Source organism: Ursus americanus, chromosome 30 (genome assembly GCF_024610735.1).
Source record: "Ursus americanus isolate L20-20 chromosome 30, mUrsAme1.1.p, whole genome shotgun sequence".
NCBI classification, from domain to species: Eukaryota; Metazoa; Chordata; class Mammalia; order Carnivora; family Ursidae; genus Ursus; species Ursus americanus.
Window position 1 is genome coordinate 23,186,805 of NC_142156.1, and position 18,089 is coordinate 23,204,893.

At 49.7% G+C, this 18,089-nt stretch overlaps 1 protein-coding gene across 2 annotated transcripts in view; it reads right to left on the reverse strand.

Annotated features, from left to right (window-relative positions):
• TMEM132D (transmembrane protein 132D) overlaps positions 1-18,089 on the reverse strand; it is a 551,659-nt gene that overhangs the window by 395,531 nt on the left and 138,039 nt on the right. For both annotated transcript variants that reach the window (XM_045779212.2, XM_087857436.1), the window contains exon 2: positions 8,336-9,224. In XM_045779212.2, coding sequence (XP_045635168.2) covers positions 8,336-9,224 — 889 coding nt within the window. The remainder of the gene's footprint in view (positions 1-8,335; positions 9,225-18,089) is intronic.

The window sequence follows — 18,089 nt, forward strand, 5'->3', positions numbered from 1 at the left end:
TGTTGACATCTGGCTGCGTTCTACCATCTCATTCCAGAATACACACTTAGTTGCTTTCCTAGGTTATCCAAGGAAAAGCTCACAGGCAGCTCTGAGCACTTCTATTTATTCTTCCTCGTTGAGGCACAAGTCACCTGAGCCTTGTGTGAATGCCTGCCCTTTTCACAGCGAGCTGATGGTGCTTACTGGAGACGGACTTAAGTCAAGTTTGCACTCGGGCTCATCCCTGATGCATTTCTCGGCTGACCAGTTATTTACTAAATCCCTCAAGGTTCACCGTGGCCTTCCACTCACACCCACGACACCCGAAACTGAGGCTCTGTGAGTGACAACGCCAGCTGCCGGGGGCCCGCGCACCTCACACCGCGTGCTCTCCGCCCAGACCCCATGTGGTCGGCCGTAGGTGAACTCTGCCCCGTGGATTGGAAAGTGCCACTGCTCTGGCGTGAAGCACCTGGACAGGGCCACCCCTTTCCACTACTGTCCGTCAGAGCCACTGAGGGTTCAGTGACCAGGAGGACTCACGGCGTGGGTGATGGTGGACGCAACGTTCCCTGGTCTCCTCGCAAAAGCACAGGCTCAAGTCGGCACTCGTGCCCCCCCATGCAAACACGCTGGTTCTCCCAGCTCCGTCCCTCGGCCAAGGGCCAGGTCCGGCGTGCCGCTGCTCCCTGCACAAGCCCAGCACCGAGTGCCACACTCCGCAAGCAGCTGTTAACTGGGAAAACCGTTCAGGTAACTCAGTCTCTTAAGTGCTTTTAAAAAATGGATTTCGGAGATGCTGCGGCCGCCCCCCTACCTGGCACTCAGGCAGATGAGTTTTCGAACATGTGCCCGGAGGCTGTATGTCAGCAAGGTTCCATTCTCGGGATGTGAAGTCACGTGTCATGGGCTCGGGGGACGCTGACAAGTCCCTGGACCACCTGGGTTTTAGTTTCCCCTTCTGGAAACATAGGTAATAATTATGCCCGATCGGTAAGGCTGTTTTGAGGATTAAACGTGTAAAAAATACTTGAATCACTCCGAGCAGGGCCTGACACAGATAACAAGCGTGGCTACCGTGGGAAAGATCAATCCTACTCCTGCCACATTCCGCGGTCTCACGCGCCCCCCCCCCCCCCGGCCCTGCACATCACTCCTGCAGGAACCCAGAACTGCACACGAGAAACGGAATCTGAACGTGCTGGAGGAGGATATGAAGACACTCCCCCCACGGCCCCGGGGACGGCTGACCACGACTACCTGGGACACGAACGTCTCCATGGAGACCTACATGAACAGACGACCTTTAGGACCAAAACCCATCTCAGACTCCTCCTGGCCTAGGTGGGGTACTCCTCCCCACCCCGAGCACAGCGATGTGCCGGGAGGTAGGGGTACAACTGCGGGAGGACCCGGCCTGAGCGGCTCACCCACCACGTCCTCCTGCTCACCCAGACCTTCGACCGAAGCAGAGCATTCCAGCAGGTGTCGCGCTGACACAAAACTGGACCGAGGTCCTTTCCCTCCAGCTGCTGTCAGTCTGGTTGAGAAGGAGACCATGGGTGGCCCCACGATGCAGGGTGATAGGATGGTGAGGGACTCCTATGGAGATGAAGGTCAGCCCAACATGCCAGAGGGCAAACATCAGTGGCTGGAAGTCTGCAGAGCCAAGATGACCACAGAGAACTCTGGCTGCAAGACAAACCTGTCTGTGTGTCTCTCCCTAAAATAAGAGTAATGATCAGAGCATTGAAACCCAAAGGCTAACCACGTAAGAAATCCCTTCCATAAAAATCACCAGACTGGCCCCCTGGTCAAAGGAGGAATAGCAGTTTCCACGGCCGTACCCTCACCTTCTGCCAAAACCACATCCACACATCTGTCCACCCATCCCCGAGAGAACCTCCCAGAACCACGATGGAGACGGGAAGTGCCACGTCTACTCAGGTCCAGTCATTCTGTCTCCTCTCCCACATTTCCTGGGCACGGCCTCCAGAGACAGACACCGAAGGGAGTGTGGAGACCCTCCTTCCTCGGCCCCCACGAGCCACCCCACAACAGCTCCCTGCGCCAAGAAAAGAGCGCAAGAAACGCTTCCCGGTTTTCCCCTTCTTGCGTTCCCCAAGTCAACTGGTAAGAGGAAGCTGACTTTTGGTGCCCTTGAGGCTCTGTGCTTTGAGGCAGGAGGGGAAAGTTGCTCCTTCCAAGCAGGGTAAGTGGTGAACAGTTTCTGCCTCACGGAACACACGTTCTAGCAGAAGGAAGAATGTACGTTCTGCACAGTTTAAAGGATTTTCAAGAACAATCTGACCGCACGCAATGTCACCTTAATTCTACACTTTGAACCCTCCTCAAGGTTAGCCCACGGGGCGCCTGGGTGACTCAGCTGGTGAAGCGCCTGCCTTCGGCTCAGGTCATGATCCCAGGGTCCTGGGATGGAGCCCAGTGTCAGGGTCCCTGCTCCGTGGGGAGCCCGCTTCTCCCTCTCCCTCTGCCCCTCCCCTCTGCTTATGCTCTCCCACTTGCTCACGCTCTCTCGAATAAATTAAGAAAATCTTAAAAAAAAAAAAAAAAAAAAGAGGTGAGTTCACTCTGCAAACATTTTTTTCCCCAATGACCATAACCTAGATCAGTGGTTTTCAACTTGCAGGGGTATTTTCTCCTGCAGGGGATGTGTGGCAACATCTGGGCACATTTTAGGGTGTTGCAACGGGGATTTCTGTCCTACGGCACCTAGGGGGTGGGAGCTGGGGAGGCTGCGGGGCACAGATAGAGCCCCCGCAAGAAAACACTATCCGATGGGAATGTCAGCAGTGTCAGGTGGAGAAACGTCATCCACTCGACCGGATTATGACCCAAACTGCAACATAAATATCCAAGTGCCCCTACTGAAATAAATACATGACTGAAAGAATAAATTTCACCTGCAGAATTCCAAACAACGTAGGTGGCTACGACAGCCTGCAGGAGCTGGAGTGTCACTCCCCACTCCGTAACTGTGAGCTTCCTTCCAAACAGGCAGCACGGGAAAAATGGGGGCGGGGGCAGGGGGCAGACTCTGGGTGGGGGGCCACGGAAACACTCGCCCCGCCCGGCCAGCCCAGGGGACGTCGTGGTGGGTCAGGCACATCCCGGATACGATGGGATGACGGTGGTACTTTGTCTCTCTGGTTTCCACTCCACGCTCATCACTCCAATACAGTCTCGAGAAAACCATGCGACAAGTCTCCCTGGAGGGACGCTCTTCCAATTTCTGAACAGTTAAGTCTCAAAATTTATGAATGGTCACAGTCAGGGGAGTCTCCGGAGACCTGATGACCATCCGTACGTGACGTCCTGACTGGAATCCTAGATCAGAAAAGGGGGCACGGGGCAGGGACTATGGGAATGTGAATCAAGTCTGGTTGGTTAACTGTGACAAATGGACCACACTAATGTAATAATTGACTAATGGGGGGAACCAGCCACGAGGCATCTGGGACTGTCCTATGCTGACTCCACGACTCCCCTGTACATCGACTCCTACTCTACCACCAAAAGCTTGTTTAAAACAGATGGAACACCCTCTTTCTCCGTCCACCTCTGGCCCACTGTCTACTCCACGCAAGTCCGCTAACGTCCGCTGGATGACAAAGGGAGGCAAGTCCCAGGCACAGACATCATAGACCTCGCTGGGGTCTGGGGACACCCAGCATGCACCCCCTTCCCAATGGGTTCCTCATGAGGGAAATACCTCCTCCCATGGGATGTGCGGTTAGTGACAGGTAATGGCCGGACCCCACGTCTCATGACGGGAGCCACACGGGGCCCCTCTCCCACCCTGCACAGACAGCAACTAGACACGAGAGCCAGCGGGAGCCTCTCTAGTCTCTGCACCTGCTGTGAGCATGACAAGGGCCGAGGAGGGGGTTCACAGTGGTGGGTAGGAACAGGTGCCTGGGGTCGGCCGTTCTGTCCACCGTCTCTCAGACACCAAACCCAGTGTCCCCATTTCCTATTAATTCCTGAGACCCATGATATATACCCTGCAAGCCCTTTATTTCTTTCCTTAAATAAGTCAGACTGGGATTTATGGCCTGCAACGAAGGACATTGCTGGCTACACTGGGGCATATTTCCCCTGAAATAGAGTAAGAAAAGGACCCAGTTCTAGGTCAGGGCAGGTTCAAAGGCTGCATCCTTCAAGTGAATTAAGCTCAGGGCCAATCTCAAACCACCACATTAATTCCTAACAAGCTCAGAATCCGGCAAAGCGAGCTTCCCAAACCACCAATGAAGGCCTTTCGAGGCTTATCCGTCCCAGGCCCCCTTTCTGCCTTCATCCAATATTCTTATTTTATTCTGTCACTGCTGCCTTCCTAACCCTCATCGTTGCAAGAACATTTCCTCGGTAATAATGTCTTCTTCACAGACACCGTGCCTCTGACCACTGTGCTGGACACACAGTCCTTCACACGCTCCCGAGCGCTCAGCCTTTAACACGCTGCCAAGACCTCAGTCAAGTACACGCATTCGTTCCTAACCAACAACGTGCTCGCTCACTCATTCCTTCATTCAACCAACTTGAGAAGGTCTCTGACTTTGAGAAAAGCCCCTATTCATCAGAGTTCTGGACCTTTCCACCTGCACTTCCTGGAGTATTTGGGAACCAAGCTCATGCTATGCAAATATTTGGCTCCAGCCCCACATTCAGATCTGATAACCAGGACCCCTTTCGAACCGATGTCCTGTAGGGAAAAGAACAGAAGAGCAGGTGGGGGGATGCAAGAGCGTGCCCACATTCTTTTCTTCCTCCAGACACATAATCAGGTGATTAGAGACCTAGGTTGCTTCTGAAATTGGCTCTCTGTGGGGGGAGAAATGGGACAGAACAGGAGGCGAGAACATGAAGAAAGGGCCCAAGTGCCGTGGGATGCTTCAGTTGTTCACTTGAAGGAAAACATTTTCTGAAATTAAAAGGGATCCTTAGATGTCTAAGGAATGAAAGCGTTTGCTTTTCTTCTTTTGTGGAGGTCTGCTTGGGAGGGACCTGCTTGTGGAGGAGCTGTAGGAGGGAGCAGAATTCGTGAGATGACAAACAGCCCCACCCAGCTTCTCTTCTCAACAGTTAACATGCACACCTGTGCATGCACACACACACACGTACGCATATCCACACACCCATGCACACACCCATGCCTGTACACACATGCACATACCCACCTGCACACACCCACGCACACCCACACACACATATGCACACACAGCCATGCCTGTACACACATGCACACACCCACCTACACACCCACGCACACATATGCACACTCACGTGCACACAGCCATGCCTGTATACACATGCACACACCCACGCACACCCACACACACATATGCACACACACATACACACACAGCCATGCATGCACACACCCACCTACACACCCACACACACATATGCACACACATACACACAGCCATACCTGTACACACCTGCACACACCCACGCACACATATGCACTCACGTGCACATAGCCATGCCTGTACACACATGCACACACCCACCTGCACACACCCACGCACACATATGCACTCACGTGCACACAGCCATGCCTGTACACACATGCACACACCCACCCGCACACACCCACGCACACACTTGCCTGCACGCACATGCCGCATATGCACACACTCATGCCCACCCACCTGCACACACACGTCTGCACACACCTAGCACACATATGCACACTCCCACCCGCACACACACACAGATACTATTTTAAACTACCCTTACTGATAATTTGCAGGACAAAATTGATTCCTAGAACAGAAGCCCTGTGCAGTAGCCACGGTGTCACCCTCAGGTCACAGGCACAGAAGTAAAAGGGAGGCGGCAGAAGGCAGTCAATCATTATCAGCAAAGAGCTCAAATGTCAGCTGCTGTACGGCTGGGAGGGCTCCCTCCTGCTGGTGGCACTTAATTTAGTCCCCTTCCCATCCCTGATCATCCTTAAGTGGCCATGGATGTCCAGCTGGTAGCTGACCTATGAAACATAAGCCCACCCCGACCACGTCAGCATGTCAACACGGCGTGTCTAAAAACAAAAATCACGAATTCAGAGAAAAGCACCCAAGGATCCATGGCTGGACCCTGCAGGGTTATTTACAGCAGATGGCCAGACAGAGCAGACCGGACTCATTCTAAACATTTGGAAGCTATGCTGAATTAGTGTCAAATTGACTTCATTAAAAAAGATAACACTGTTTTATTATTTTCTAATTATGAGAACTCAAACTCCATGCTAACAGCATGACCGGACGTAGGTTCACCTCCAACTGTTGTCACAAACCCCTGTGACTCACTCGTCACCTCAGCATTTGAAGTATGCGGCCAGCACGTTCTTACTGCTTCTAAGGGACAGAAGTGTCCCACCTCACCAGGTTCAGCACACGTTCATGAACTATTAATTTCACTATTATCTGAACTGAAAAACGGAATCTTTTCTTTACAGATTTCTAACTGGCGAACTCTGAAACAAATACACTTTTGCTGTACATCAAAATTCTCCAACCTTTGACTTCTAAGTGGGGCCACCACATCTAGGAGTTTCAGAATGTGTTTGTTTCTGAATTTGCAAAGATCTGGACTCCGTAGATTATGCAGCCCAGCAAAGCAAGTTTCCGCTGGCTTTGTGACCGTTTGCCAATGACAGAGCTGCCCTCAGGACTCTGACGCCCGTGTTTTAACGTGCAAGACGTGGTCATCAGACACAAAGCTTTCTGTGAAGTTTAGTAGGACACAAGCTGCCTCCCCAAAAGGCTGGATGCAGATATCATCTCCTGGAGAGTTAAAACTGCAGGAGATTTGGGGTTTTCACCCTGGGTCCAGGAAATCAACAACCAGCAGTTTGCAAACCTACAGGATGGCAGAGGGTCCAAAATCATGCAAGAACAAAGCTCCCCTTATTCCAAACCTTTGGTTTCTATCAGCAAAACAGTTCCCTACATAAGTATCATCGCCACAAAGAAGATTCTATATATTTTTCCAATCCTAGAAAAGCAGAGCACAAAGCCAGCAGACCGTGCAGAAGGTCTGCGACCAGCTGAATCCAGGGCTGATTCCAGAGGACAGAAGGAGAGTTAATGAGGCCTCAGCCCCGCAGATGTGTTTCTGTGGCCTAAATCCCCGGGGGTCAATCCCCTGATGCAAGATCAGCCCAAGCCAAAGGTTGGTACCTGCCAAGAATCAGCCACGTTCAATCAGTAGATTAATGCTGTACATGAGTTTCTGTGTCTTTAGTTAAGATTAAAAGGTCACAATCAGCAGAAAGCTTAAATGTGCCAGGTACAATGGAAGAATGATTCCTTTCTGAAACTCCCCCACCCGTTAACAAAAACAGAGAGAAAGGAAAAATGGAGAACAAAGAAAAAGCAGATCGGAAGCCCACGTGGAGAAGGGCAAGAGAACTGACCATCGGGGCATGAACTTTAAAAACCACATAGGAACCATGTCTCACGTACAGAAACATTCTATCTTCAGGGGTCATCGTGGATGTTGTACGTGGCACGTGAGATCAAGGTTCTGCATTGGGTGACAATGTCAGGATGCTTCTCGTGACCCAATCACACGGAAGCCCGAGCATCTGTGCAGCAAAACTGTCTTGTGTTTGAAACAAACAGAAAACAGTTTCATGAAAATCCCATCAAGCCAAGGCAAGGAAGCTCTCTCACATGTTACATTCTAAAGTGAAAACGAACCCGTTTTTTCCCCCCAAAAGTGCACAGTACTCCTAAATGTCTTGTCTTTGGTATATTCTTATGTAAGCTACTCGACAAGTTCTACTGTATATTCTTCACACGTTGTGCTCTTTTATATTTTGAACACTGAGTTCTATTTCCAGAGAGAAACAAACTAAGTGAGGTTGGGACCATATCCTACTTAGAACTCACAGGCTTGGAATAGATTTGAGTTGGCAAAACTGTATCCTCTCTCCTTCAGACAACTGTTGCCATCCCATTTGCAACTCGACTCGACTGTGAGCTATTGACTCCCCGATGCGCCAAGGGCCCGGCGGGACCACCCTCGCATTCCTCAAGCTTCTGAGGAGACCCCACGCTCAGGCCGAGGGCACAGATCCGCGTCCCCCCGGCTGCTCTGGGGGGGTCTGGACTGTCCCATAAATCAGAATGTCTTTACCACCGAAGTGCCCACTGGGAAAGAGCAAACTATTCTCTGCATTTTACCCTGACCAGGGGGTTTGTGACATTTAGAAGGCGTTGCACCTGGGAAGGCGCGAACGCAGCTCCTGGGGTCTGAGAGTGGGGGTCTGGAGGCCCCGCCCGCCCCGGAGGCGCAGGGACAGGTGCCCCCGGGGACTCACCTCAGCGTGAAGCGATCCGCACTGCAGTTGCGGGACACGGCCACGGGGAAGGTGAGCACGTCGCCCTGCCTCGCCGTCCGGGCTGAGTACAGGATGGCCACGTTGCTGTCCAAACGCAGCTCCCTCAGCGCCGGTCGGCCGCCTGTCTGGTAGAGGAAGACGCTCCCGATCCTCTGCAAGTGGGGCACAGCCTCGTCCAGCCCGTCCTTGCCCGGCCGGATGGCGTTGCCCTTCCTGACGTCGCTGCCCGCACAGTCCCCGCGCGTGTCCCCCGGCTGCACGGAGTAGTAGAGCTCCACGGGGCTCCCCTCGGGCGGCCCGGGCGCCTTCTTCCTCCCAGCCACCACACTGGGGGGCCCGAACCAGGCGGCCAGCAGCTCCAGCTCGGCCACGCACAGCCCCAGGGCCCCCTGCAACCGGCAGCCGGCCCGCACCTCCCGGGTCTCGCGGAAGGCGAACACGCGCAGGCAGGGCAGCCGCTCGCCGGGGCTCTGCGCCGCCCAGTCCCGGCCCAGCACATGGAACAGCACCTGCACCTTGGGCCGGCTCAGGTACACCTTGTCCCGCACGATGTGCGCCTTCAGCTTCCAGTTGAGGGAGAACTTGTTGGTGAATCCGAAGGGGCTGGAGGGCAGCATTAAGTCCTGGGGCACCACCTGCTCGATGGAGAAGGGCCCGTAGCTGGCGTTGAGCACGGGCAGCCGCTTGGCTTTGTAAATCAGGAAGGACTCGACGCGGGACTGCAGGCTGGAGTTGCGCATGATGTCCTGGTTGGCCTCCTTCAGGAAGAAGGACACGTCGGCGTTGTGGATGTGGTAGGTCACGGGGAGGTAGGTGGGCAGCAAGGAGAACCTCTGGATGCTCTCCAGGACCCCTCGGCTTTCGGTCACTGTCGGGAGGGAATTGGAGCACAGGCATTAGGAACCCAGGCCAGTGCTAACAGGACTTTCGACGGCTTCATACCCCCGCGTTGCCCAGTGCCATCTTTGTCCCAACCATGCAACGCTGCCTCCAAAACTTCTTACATGATCCACTCCCTTGACACTAAGTACGTTGTTTTGACAGTGGGGTTATGCCTATGACGTGCTCATTTTGCTAAAAGGAGAGATCACCCGGGAGTAGGGAAGTCTTAAGAGCACGCTGGCCTCGGACAGAGGAGGCTGTCCCGTTAACGCCAGCAGACAGACTGAGACAAGGAGCAGGAACAACCGTCTCAGCAAGGGCGCTGATTCTGCGTCCACACTCCACCTGACCTCTGTTCCACGTCCCCCTGTGACACGCGCTACACGTAAGGACACTCCGGTCCCCGGGGTCCAATAAAGGACTCGGGGAGAAGGTACATGAAGACGGGCACTCACAATCACGCGGACACCACACACGCCCCTCGGGGTTCAGCTGACAGACGCACAGCCCGGAAGGAGGTGCCACGAGGAGCTCTCTGGGAGGGGACCTCACTGTGTCCTGTCGGGCCCCAGTGTGTAAGGCACACACCCCACGTCCCCAGGAAACACATCCTTTTCATGACAGCCACATCTCCCTGAAAGCTGTTTTGATCCCAGAGCACAAAAGGCATTCTTTTTTTTCCCTACTGAACATATCCCTCCATCGGGAGGGAAGGAAAAAAAAAAACAAAACAAAACTGCTATTTTTACAGCGTGCCTTATCTTCTGTAAGAAAAACACAGACATAGAAATTACACAAAGCAAGGACCAATTTAACGGGTTTTAGAAATGGAAATTATTGGCTTTGGGAACGCTGACTTTCTAGGCAAAGTTCCACAAGTCGTACAAAGCCCTTCTCATTAGTAGCCATGTGATTATCTCTGGTTATTCTGCAATAAAAGCGACTCGGGCCCTGACATTCACTGTGCCAACCTGCTTCAAAGGCCCACGTGAACACCTGTTCTGATGCAAAACGCCCACCTGAGTCTGGACCCCAGCGGCTGTCCGAGAGCGGAGGAGAAAGCAAAGAACTCAGAGACGGGGTCCTGTGCACGGCGTTGCCGCACATGCTCCCAGGTGACAGGCCAGTCGCTGAACCCCTTGGCCTCCGCCGGGCTGGTGTGCAGAGTGAGGGCCCTGACCAGGCCATCGAAGCCCCGTCCAGCTGCAGCACTGCAGGGCGCCAGGCTGCACTCACGCCACTTCTGGACGAGCTGCCAGTCGGACATTCGTCCCGAGTGTGCACACAGCCCCCAGGGAAGAACCCCCTTCATTCAGTGGCATTACCACGTTACCCATGCCAGACTGACCCTAAGGAAGCAACCAAGGTTTGTGTGGTGCTGAGCCATTTGAAACTGCTGAGAAGTGAGCCGTTTTGACTGACCCGAGCAGCAATTCCATGTGGTTTAACCTAATAAATAGGAATTTCTTTCCCAAAAATCAAAATATCACAGGTATAACCAGATACTTCATTCCTTGACAGGATTACATTTTTTAAACTTTCTGGAAATCACTCAGGACTCATATTTCGTATAACCCTGTACTTGCCCATGTGAGTTTTAGTGAAAGCAAAGAACAGGGGTGCATTTTCTGCTAAGATTCTGCACCAAATGCTTCATCCCTTCACTGGGTCCCCTCTCCCCACCCTCTGCCACATCCCTGTCACTCCCCGGGTGGCATTATAAAGTCACTTCTCTGGAATGCTTCCCACGACTGGTTCTGGGTCCTTTGCAACATGTTTTCACAGTCCCTAGGAAGGCACCTGGAAAATATCAGGTACTCAATAAATACTTGATAAATGCATGAATGGATGGATCAACAAAGAATTATGACATTAATATTACAAAGAGCAGATTATATTTTTACAGCAGGATTTTGGATACTGTGTTCTCTCTGCCATCTCTCGACCGCATCAAGAGTTCCACGTAAGTTTAGTGATTTGGGGCCAAGGAAGATAGAAGCTTCTCCATGCAGGGAGATCCCCAAAAAGACCTATATCAATGAGATGGTGTCTCCTGATTCTCAAAACTACACGTTGGCACTCCTCGGAACAACTGCCTTGAGGTGTCTCATACCAGCTTCTCAATTCATTCCAGAAACTGCCAAAACCAGACCACCAGGTTGCAGAGAGTTAAACATCCACGCTAGACACCAAGACGGTGAGAACTCTTCTGTCCAACACCAGACCCCTACTCCTTAAGGACACCAAACATAATTGTGCAACCAATTACATATTCCAAGGACAATGACCATGGGTCCTCTGACTTTATTCGGGAAAGCAATAGGGGGTCACTGCAAACATCCTTGAAAGGGAAATAATTTCTAAGCTTTCTTGCACAGCTTTCTAATGGCCTGTTTGTCTTTTTCCTGGTATCTGACCTCAATGTTTATTGCTTAAAAGTGCTCCAAGTTGACCTAAAGCTCATGGTTATTTACTTATACTTCCTTTATTCTTTTTTTTTTAAACAAATTGCAAAAATAATGCCAATTCTGTTCCAAAATGCACAGAACAGACTAAGAAGCAAAACTCATTACCCCTGAATCCCCACAGGGGCAGCTCCTATAACCTACAAAAACCGATTCTACATAAGCATGAGGAAGATGTCAGATAACCAGTAAATCGCAATTAATAATCCATTAAGAAAAAAATTACATTTGATTTCGATGCCATGGCCTTAAACGCTAATTTGAAGGAAAGCTCTATGTTCCTATCTTAAAGCAATTTAGTGGCGTTGGAGATATTTTATATTAATTTTAGCATTTTTGAAAACATAATTTTTTCCCTAAATAATACTTTTAAGAAAGATGGATGGGCTAGATGGCAATTTGAGCACCGACCTCTACATTTTTCCCTGGGCCAACTGGAAAGCAGTACCTGAGGGGATGGGGTAGCAGGTAAAGAATCATCACCTGTGTTGAACATGAAGTCCAGGATGACGGCAGGAACCACGGGGATTCCTGAGAGGTCACATGGGACGCAAACGCCACATGCAAAAAATACAGCACGGTTAATCCTGCCAGATAAAATACAGGAACCCAATTACATCTCAATTTCCAATAAACGGAAACATTATAGGGGCATGTGTATAAGAGAAAGCAAGTAAATTTGTTGTTGATTTGAAATTCAAATGTCGCTGGGGAATTCTGTATTTTTATTTGATAAATCTGGCAACCCTGAGCACGAGGTCATAAAAAGAAAACAGCAGGCAGCCTGCGAGAAATTCCCCTGGTATTTCTAAGAGCAAAATCCGTGTACCCCGTGGTCAGTTGCCCACCTGGTGATGTTCCTGAGGCTGGCGGGTAATTTTTGCAATGAGCTGAGTTCAAAGACCCAAGAGTAAGACTGGCTGGCCACGTACACGGAAAGCCCCAAAGAGTTAGGGTGTCTTGCTAACAAGGAACAGGAGGTGTGAGGTCACCTCCCTGTGCTGCTGGGATGGGTCCAGGTCAACTCTAACCTAGTCCAGAGCACAGAAGCTTTGGAGCCCTGGGTCCCCTGCTGGGAGTATCGAAGCCTGATGTACCCTCACAAGGCTCATGCTACAAGCCACAGGGGCACACCACGGTAACGCGGGATCGGAGGCCCCTCCAGGTGAACGCTTGGTGTGAACGCTAATCGGAGTGAGTGAAAACCTGGGACGAGGGGAACACACTCCATTATATGAAGGGAAATTGTCCTGCAAGACTACCCTCATAGAGGAGTGAAAGAGAAAACGCAAATAAACAAACAAAAAGCAGAAGAGGGATGGATCTATACACAAAAGCTGTAAAATCAAAGAAAAACATTTAAGAAGGCATTCAGGAGGCAGAGGAACAATATAGCTTTGAAGAATATTTACCGAAGAATATGGAAGTGCATTTTACACAGAGCAACTTTCAAGCCCTCGACGATCCAGACCATACAGGCCCTTTGTTACTTATAATGCAATAAAGGCTAAGAGGGAAGAAGATCTGGCAGGGTTAAACGCAAGGGATTTAAAATGGCTCCAGAGGCAATAAAACAGATTTGAAAAAGCAGAAAATTGAATTTATCAAATGAGACAGGGAACTTTGGAAGCTTTCCCTAAAGGTAAATGTTAAAGACAAAGAAATAAAAAAGGCTGGAGCCAGGCTGCCAACATGTGAGTCACACATCGGTTGTTCAACACAGATAATGGGGCTTCTTGGGAAAATACCAGAAAAACCCCAAAGCAGCATCATGTAAAGATAGCAGAGAAAAGAAAACATTCCTGATTTAAAAAAATAAATATTTCACCGAATTCCAAGGAAACACAGAGCACCACCTTTTTAGATCTTTCCTGAACACATTTTTTTATTATTTTTTTCTTGAAGAAGAGTTGACACAATGTTGCGTTGGCTTCAGGTGTAACAACAGTGATTCGACAAGCCTGTCCGTCATGCTGCACCCACCACAAGTGTAGAGACAATCTGTCGCCAGGTAACACTATACGAGACATTTATTAATGTCAAAAACAAATAGAATTACATATCCTTGAAGAGATCGCTTCCCTGCAGAGCAAACGAAGATCCCTTCACGGTGCAGAAGAGTCCAACTCGTTTAGAACAACAAAGCCCCAGGATGCAGCAGACAGCCCACAGGAGGGAGGTGGACAGCGAAACCATGTGGACACTCATGTTTGCTGTGACCTTGCCCAAGGTCAGTGAGCCTCAGGGGTGAGGAGAGGTAACAGTGGGGGTGGGGGAGAGGCAGGAACAGGATGACTTTACAGAGAGCTGTGCCCTACAAGAAGCCGTGGACTCCAGAAAATTCTGAAAGCCACAGACTGAGATGTGCCTCCAGGAATCTGGATTTGAAAGTATGCAAGAGGACAGACCCAAATCAAAGTCCCTAACTGCCTCAGCTCACTTGCCTTGCTCCTTTCCACTCCTGGGCACAGATAGTTACCCTACGCAAAGACGAATAATCAACAGTCCATCCATAGCTCCCACCCCACCCCACCCCCAACACATTCTGAGCAGGTGGCCTGCACTCCACTAAGAAAACAGAATTCAGCAGAAAGGAACCGTCTTGTCTCCCCTGCAGCAAATGGGCCAGTGACTTAAAATCTGCTACCCATCGGTGCCTATTGTATATATTACATATAACATATATATAATATATATACATATATATAGGTTTACTGGTATAAATGTATATTTTAATATTATATATATTGAGTATACAATATTATATTATATATATAACATATATATAAAAGGTCCATTTCCTTGACAATCCTCACCAAAAACCCATTTCAATTAAAAGAAAAAAATCCTTAAGTTCCAGCAACTTTCTCCCTCAAGCTTCTACATCAGCTTTTCCTCCTTGTGAACTGGGTAACTCGTTTCAATACTAAAAATACTGTAATGTTTCACATATCACGTTGAAATAATGCTATTTTGAAATACAGTATATGCAAACTTCAAAAACAAAACACCCTAGACTCCAAATCCTCCCCTACTTACCACCTCATCTCTCTGCTTCTCTTCATACAATATTATATTATATATATAACATATATATAAAAGGTCCATTTCCTTGACAATCCTCACCAAAAACCCATTTCAATTAAAAGAAAAAAATCCTTAAGTTCCAGCAACTTTCTCCCTCAAGCTTCTACATCAGCTTTTCCTCCTTGTGAACTGGGTAACTCGTTTCAATACTAAAAATACTGTAATGTTTCATATATCACGTTGAAATAATGCTATTTTGAAATACAGTATATGCAAACTTCAAAAACAAAACACCCTAGACTCCAAATCCTCCCCTACTTACCACCTCATCTCTCTGCTTCTCTTCATACTCCTACACACGCACATATACGTTATTATAAACATGCACACAGACGGCTCTATGCACACAGGCACACACAGACCCACACCAACACACGTGGTCATCTATGGTCACTCTCATAAGCTAAATAACACCCCCCCAAAGATATCCACAACCTAACCCCCAGAACCTAGGAATATGTGACCTTCCACAGCAAAGGGGGCTTTGCAGATGTGATCCAGTTAGATTCTGAGATGGGGAGATGACCCCGGATTATCCAGGTGTGCCCAATGTAATCACAAGAACCCTAATACGAGAAAGGCAGGTCAGAGGAGAGAGAAGATACTCCTTGCTGGCTCTGAATTGAAGGAACGGGCCACGAGCCAAGGGACGGAGGCAGCCTCTGGCAGCTGGAGAGGCAGGAACGCTGCCCTGGGGACCAAGGTGAGACCTCTGGCCTTCCTGTGTTTGTCTTTTAATCATCGAAAGCATCACATCTGTTGTTTCACACGCTTTTCTTCTTTTGCAGATAAGGAAACCAAGAGTCAAAGGGACCCACACCATGGCCAAGGTTGCACGATAGTGCCGTGCTAAGCCTGAGGTGGGTGTGATGGGTGGCAAGCTGGTGCTGACGGGACAGGCAACAGGAGCTGACCCCACACCTCCTTCCGGCCCCACGTCTGGTGACTCCAGGCTCTGGATCCACTACGGAAATTGGCAGACCCTACAGATCAGGTATCACCCTCCCTGCCTCCGGCCAGAGCCAACCGTTACACATTTCCCTGTTGGTCTGAACGCTGGGGGTTTACTCCCCACATTCCACTGTGATCCTATCACTTTGTTGCTGTCCATCTTGTTAACTTTAAAAAGGTTTCCTCAGCTTCTCAATGACTCCCACATAAAATTCACACCCTACAGCTCAGCATTCACGACATCCTGGCATTTACTGCTCTCCTCCTGGCCCAGTCTCAGTGTCTTGCTCCCACCACACTTAACCTCCACTCCCACCAGTCTCAGTGGCTGCTGGTCATTCACCAAATACAACCTCCATGGCCCCTCCTTTGCTGCTCTCCCTCTCTCTTATAATGGCCTCTCCCTCACAGCAAATCTCTGCAGGAAAATTGCCATCTGTCCTAGAACATTGCCTATCGGGGCCTCGACATCTAAGAAACCCACCCCATTCATCCCACTCAAATGGGGTCTCCACGCATATGCAGTACTTGACTCTGGTTTTCTCCTTGGCTATGCAGCAAACTCTGCTTTGCACTGCAGTTAAGTGAGTTTACTTACCCCACCAAGTTACTTATGTAATAATTATGCTTCCATAGTTCCAGACACTGTCCTGTATGCTCTGGAAGGACGGATGACCCTGTTACTCTTAGTGACCTCATGTGCTATCTTATCGTCCTCACTTTACACTGAAGAAATGGAGACGCAGGGAGTTACGCTATTAGCCTGAAGTCACACAGGTGGTAAGTGGCAGAGACATGATTCGGACCCAATAGTCCGGCTCTTTTACCACCACATCATGTGACCCTCCACGAAGAAGTCAAGGACCCAGCCCTGTTTTGGTCATCTTTCCATGTGAAATCATACTTTTCCCAGAATGTGGCAGGAGAGCCAGGGCACCATGCTTGACAATTCAAAGTGGCGCACAGAAAATCATATTTTTAAAATTGTAAGCCTGGTATCTCTCTTAACGAATATGGGAAACAATGTAATTCACACCTCAAGTCCAAGAATCATGGATATTATTACTTAGGTTGACACTATGTGAGGTATTTCATGCTAACCTGTCTACACTGACTGCATGGATTACAGACAAAGGGCTTTAAGAACCTGCCACTGCTCAGAAGTTGGGAAGGTGACACGTGCAAGGCCCCCAGACCAAGCACAGAACTGGACAGTTTGGGGGCTTATGACATACTCACCAAGTGAGGAACTGTTAGCTCCAGAAAACACAGGAGTTGCTCTCTGGGATCTCTGTCAACACAAGGAGACTTTTAGAGACACTTGTGGAGAACTGCACACCCCCCTATCCCCCTGGCACTGCCCTGGGAATACAGGAGAAAGGTCCCGAGACGGAGATTAACACATTTCCTTTGAAGGCACTGCTCTTGATTGGCGTCTAAAACCTGAATTTGTTGTCTCAGATGTTTCAGAGGGGAATCTGTCTGCATTTCTCAAGCACATTTTCATGCCTTGAATGAGTCAGGAAACGGGTATTTTGCTGCCGTTTCTCAAAGGGGCGGGGTGACTGAAGGAGGTAGCCGATGGCAAAGGCAGCAGCCCCCTGTGTAGATTTAAGTATGAGAAGCACTCTCACTTGAAGAATAATTTGTTATGGGAAACGTGTTTGGAGGCTGTGAAGTTATCTTAAAAGCAAGACACACTCCTGCGTCTGTATGTTCGGAGTGCCGTGCACCGCAAAGGTGTACAGACGCTGTCAGAGGTGCTGAGAAAACCGGCTCCAGCAAGAGGAACAAGGTCTCTATCCCCAGGAGGAGACATCCTGGTGAGAGGGACACACTGGAAACACCAGGAATGAGCCCATGCAACATGACTGAATGCAGCAGCGAGCCATGAAGCAAACGAAGCAGAGGTGGAGGGTGGAGGGTGGCACGGCCACTCAAGTCAGACTGCAGTCTAAGACAGGGAGAGGCAGTGAGGAGCTATATGCATCACTCATATTCAGGCCTGGTCAGTCTTGACATTTCACAAGCTAAATGCAAAAGCCTGGAAATGAAACAGCAACTCAACTCTCCATCAGGAACTCTCAAGCCAGGACTACTGAGGATAATTTGTCATCGCAGAAAGTTGTTTTGTGCATTGCTGAATATTTATCAGCAACCCTGACCTCAACCCACTAGATGCCAGTAGACCCCCTTGCTCAGTGGTGACAGCCATACGTGTCTCCAGACATTACCAAATGTCCCCTCAGGGTATAGTTGCAAGATAAACACAGGATACTTATTTAAATCTGAATTTCAGAATAACAATGAAGACTTTTCTTAGTGTAAGTGTGTCCCAAATATTGCAT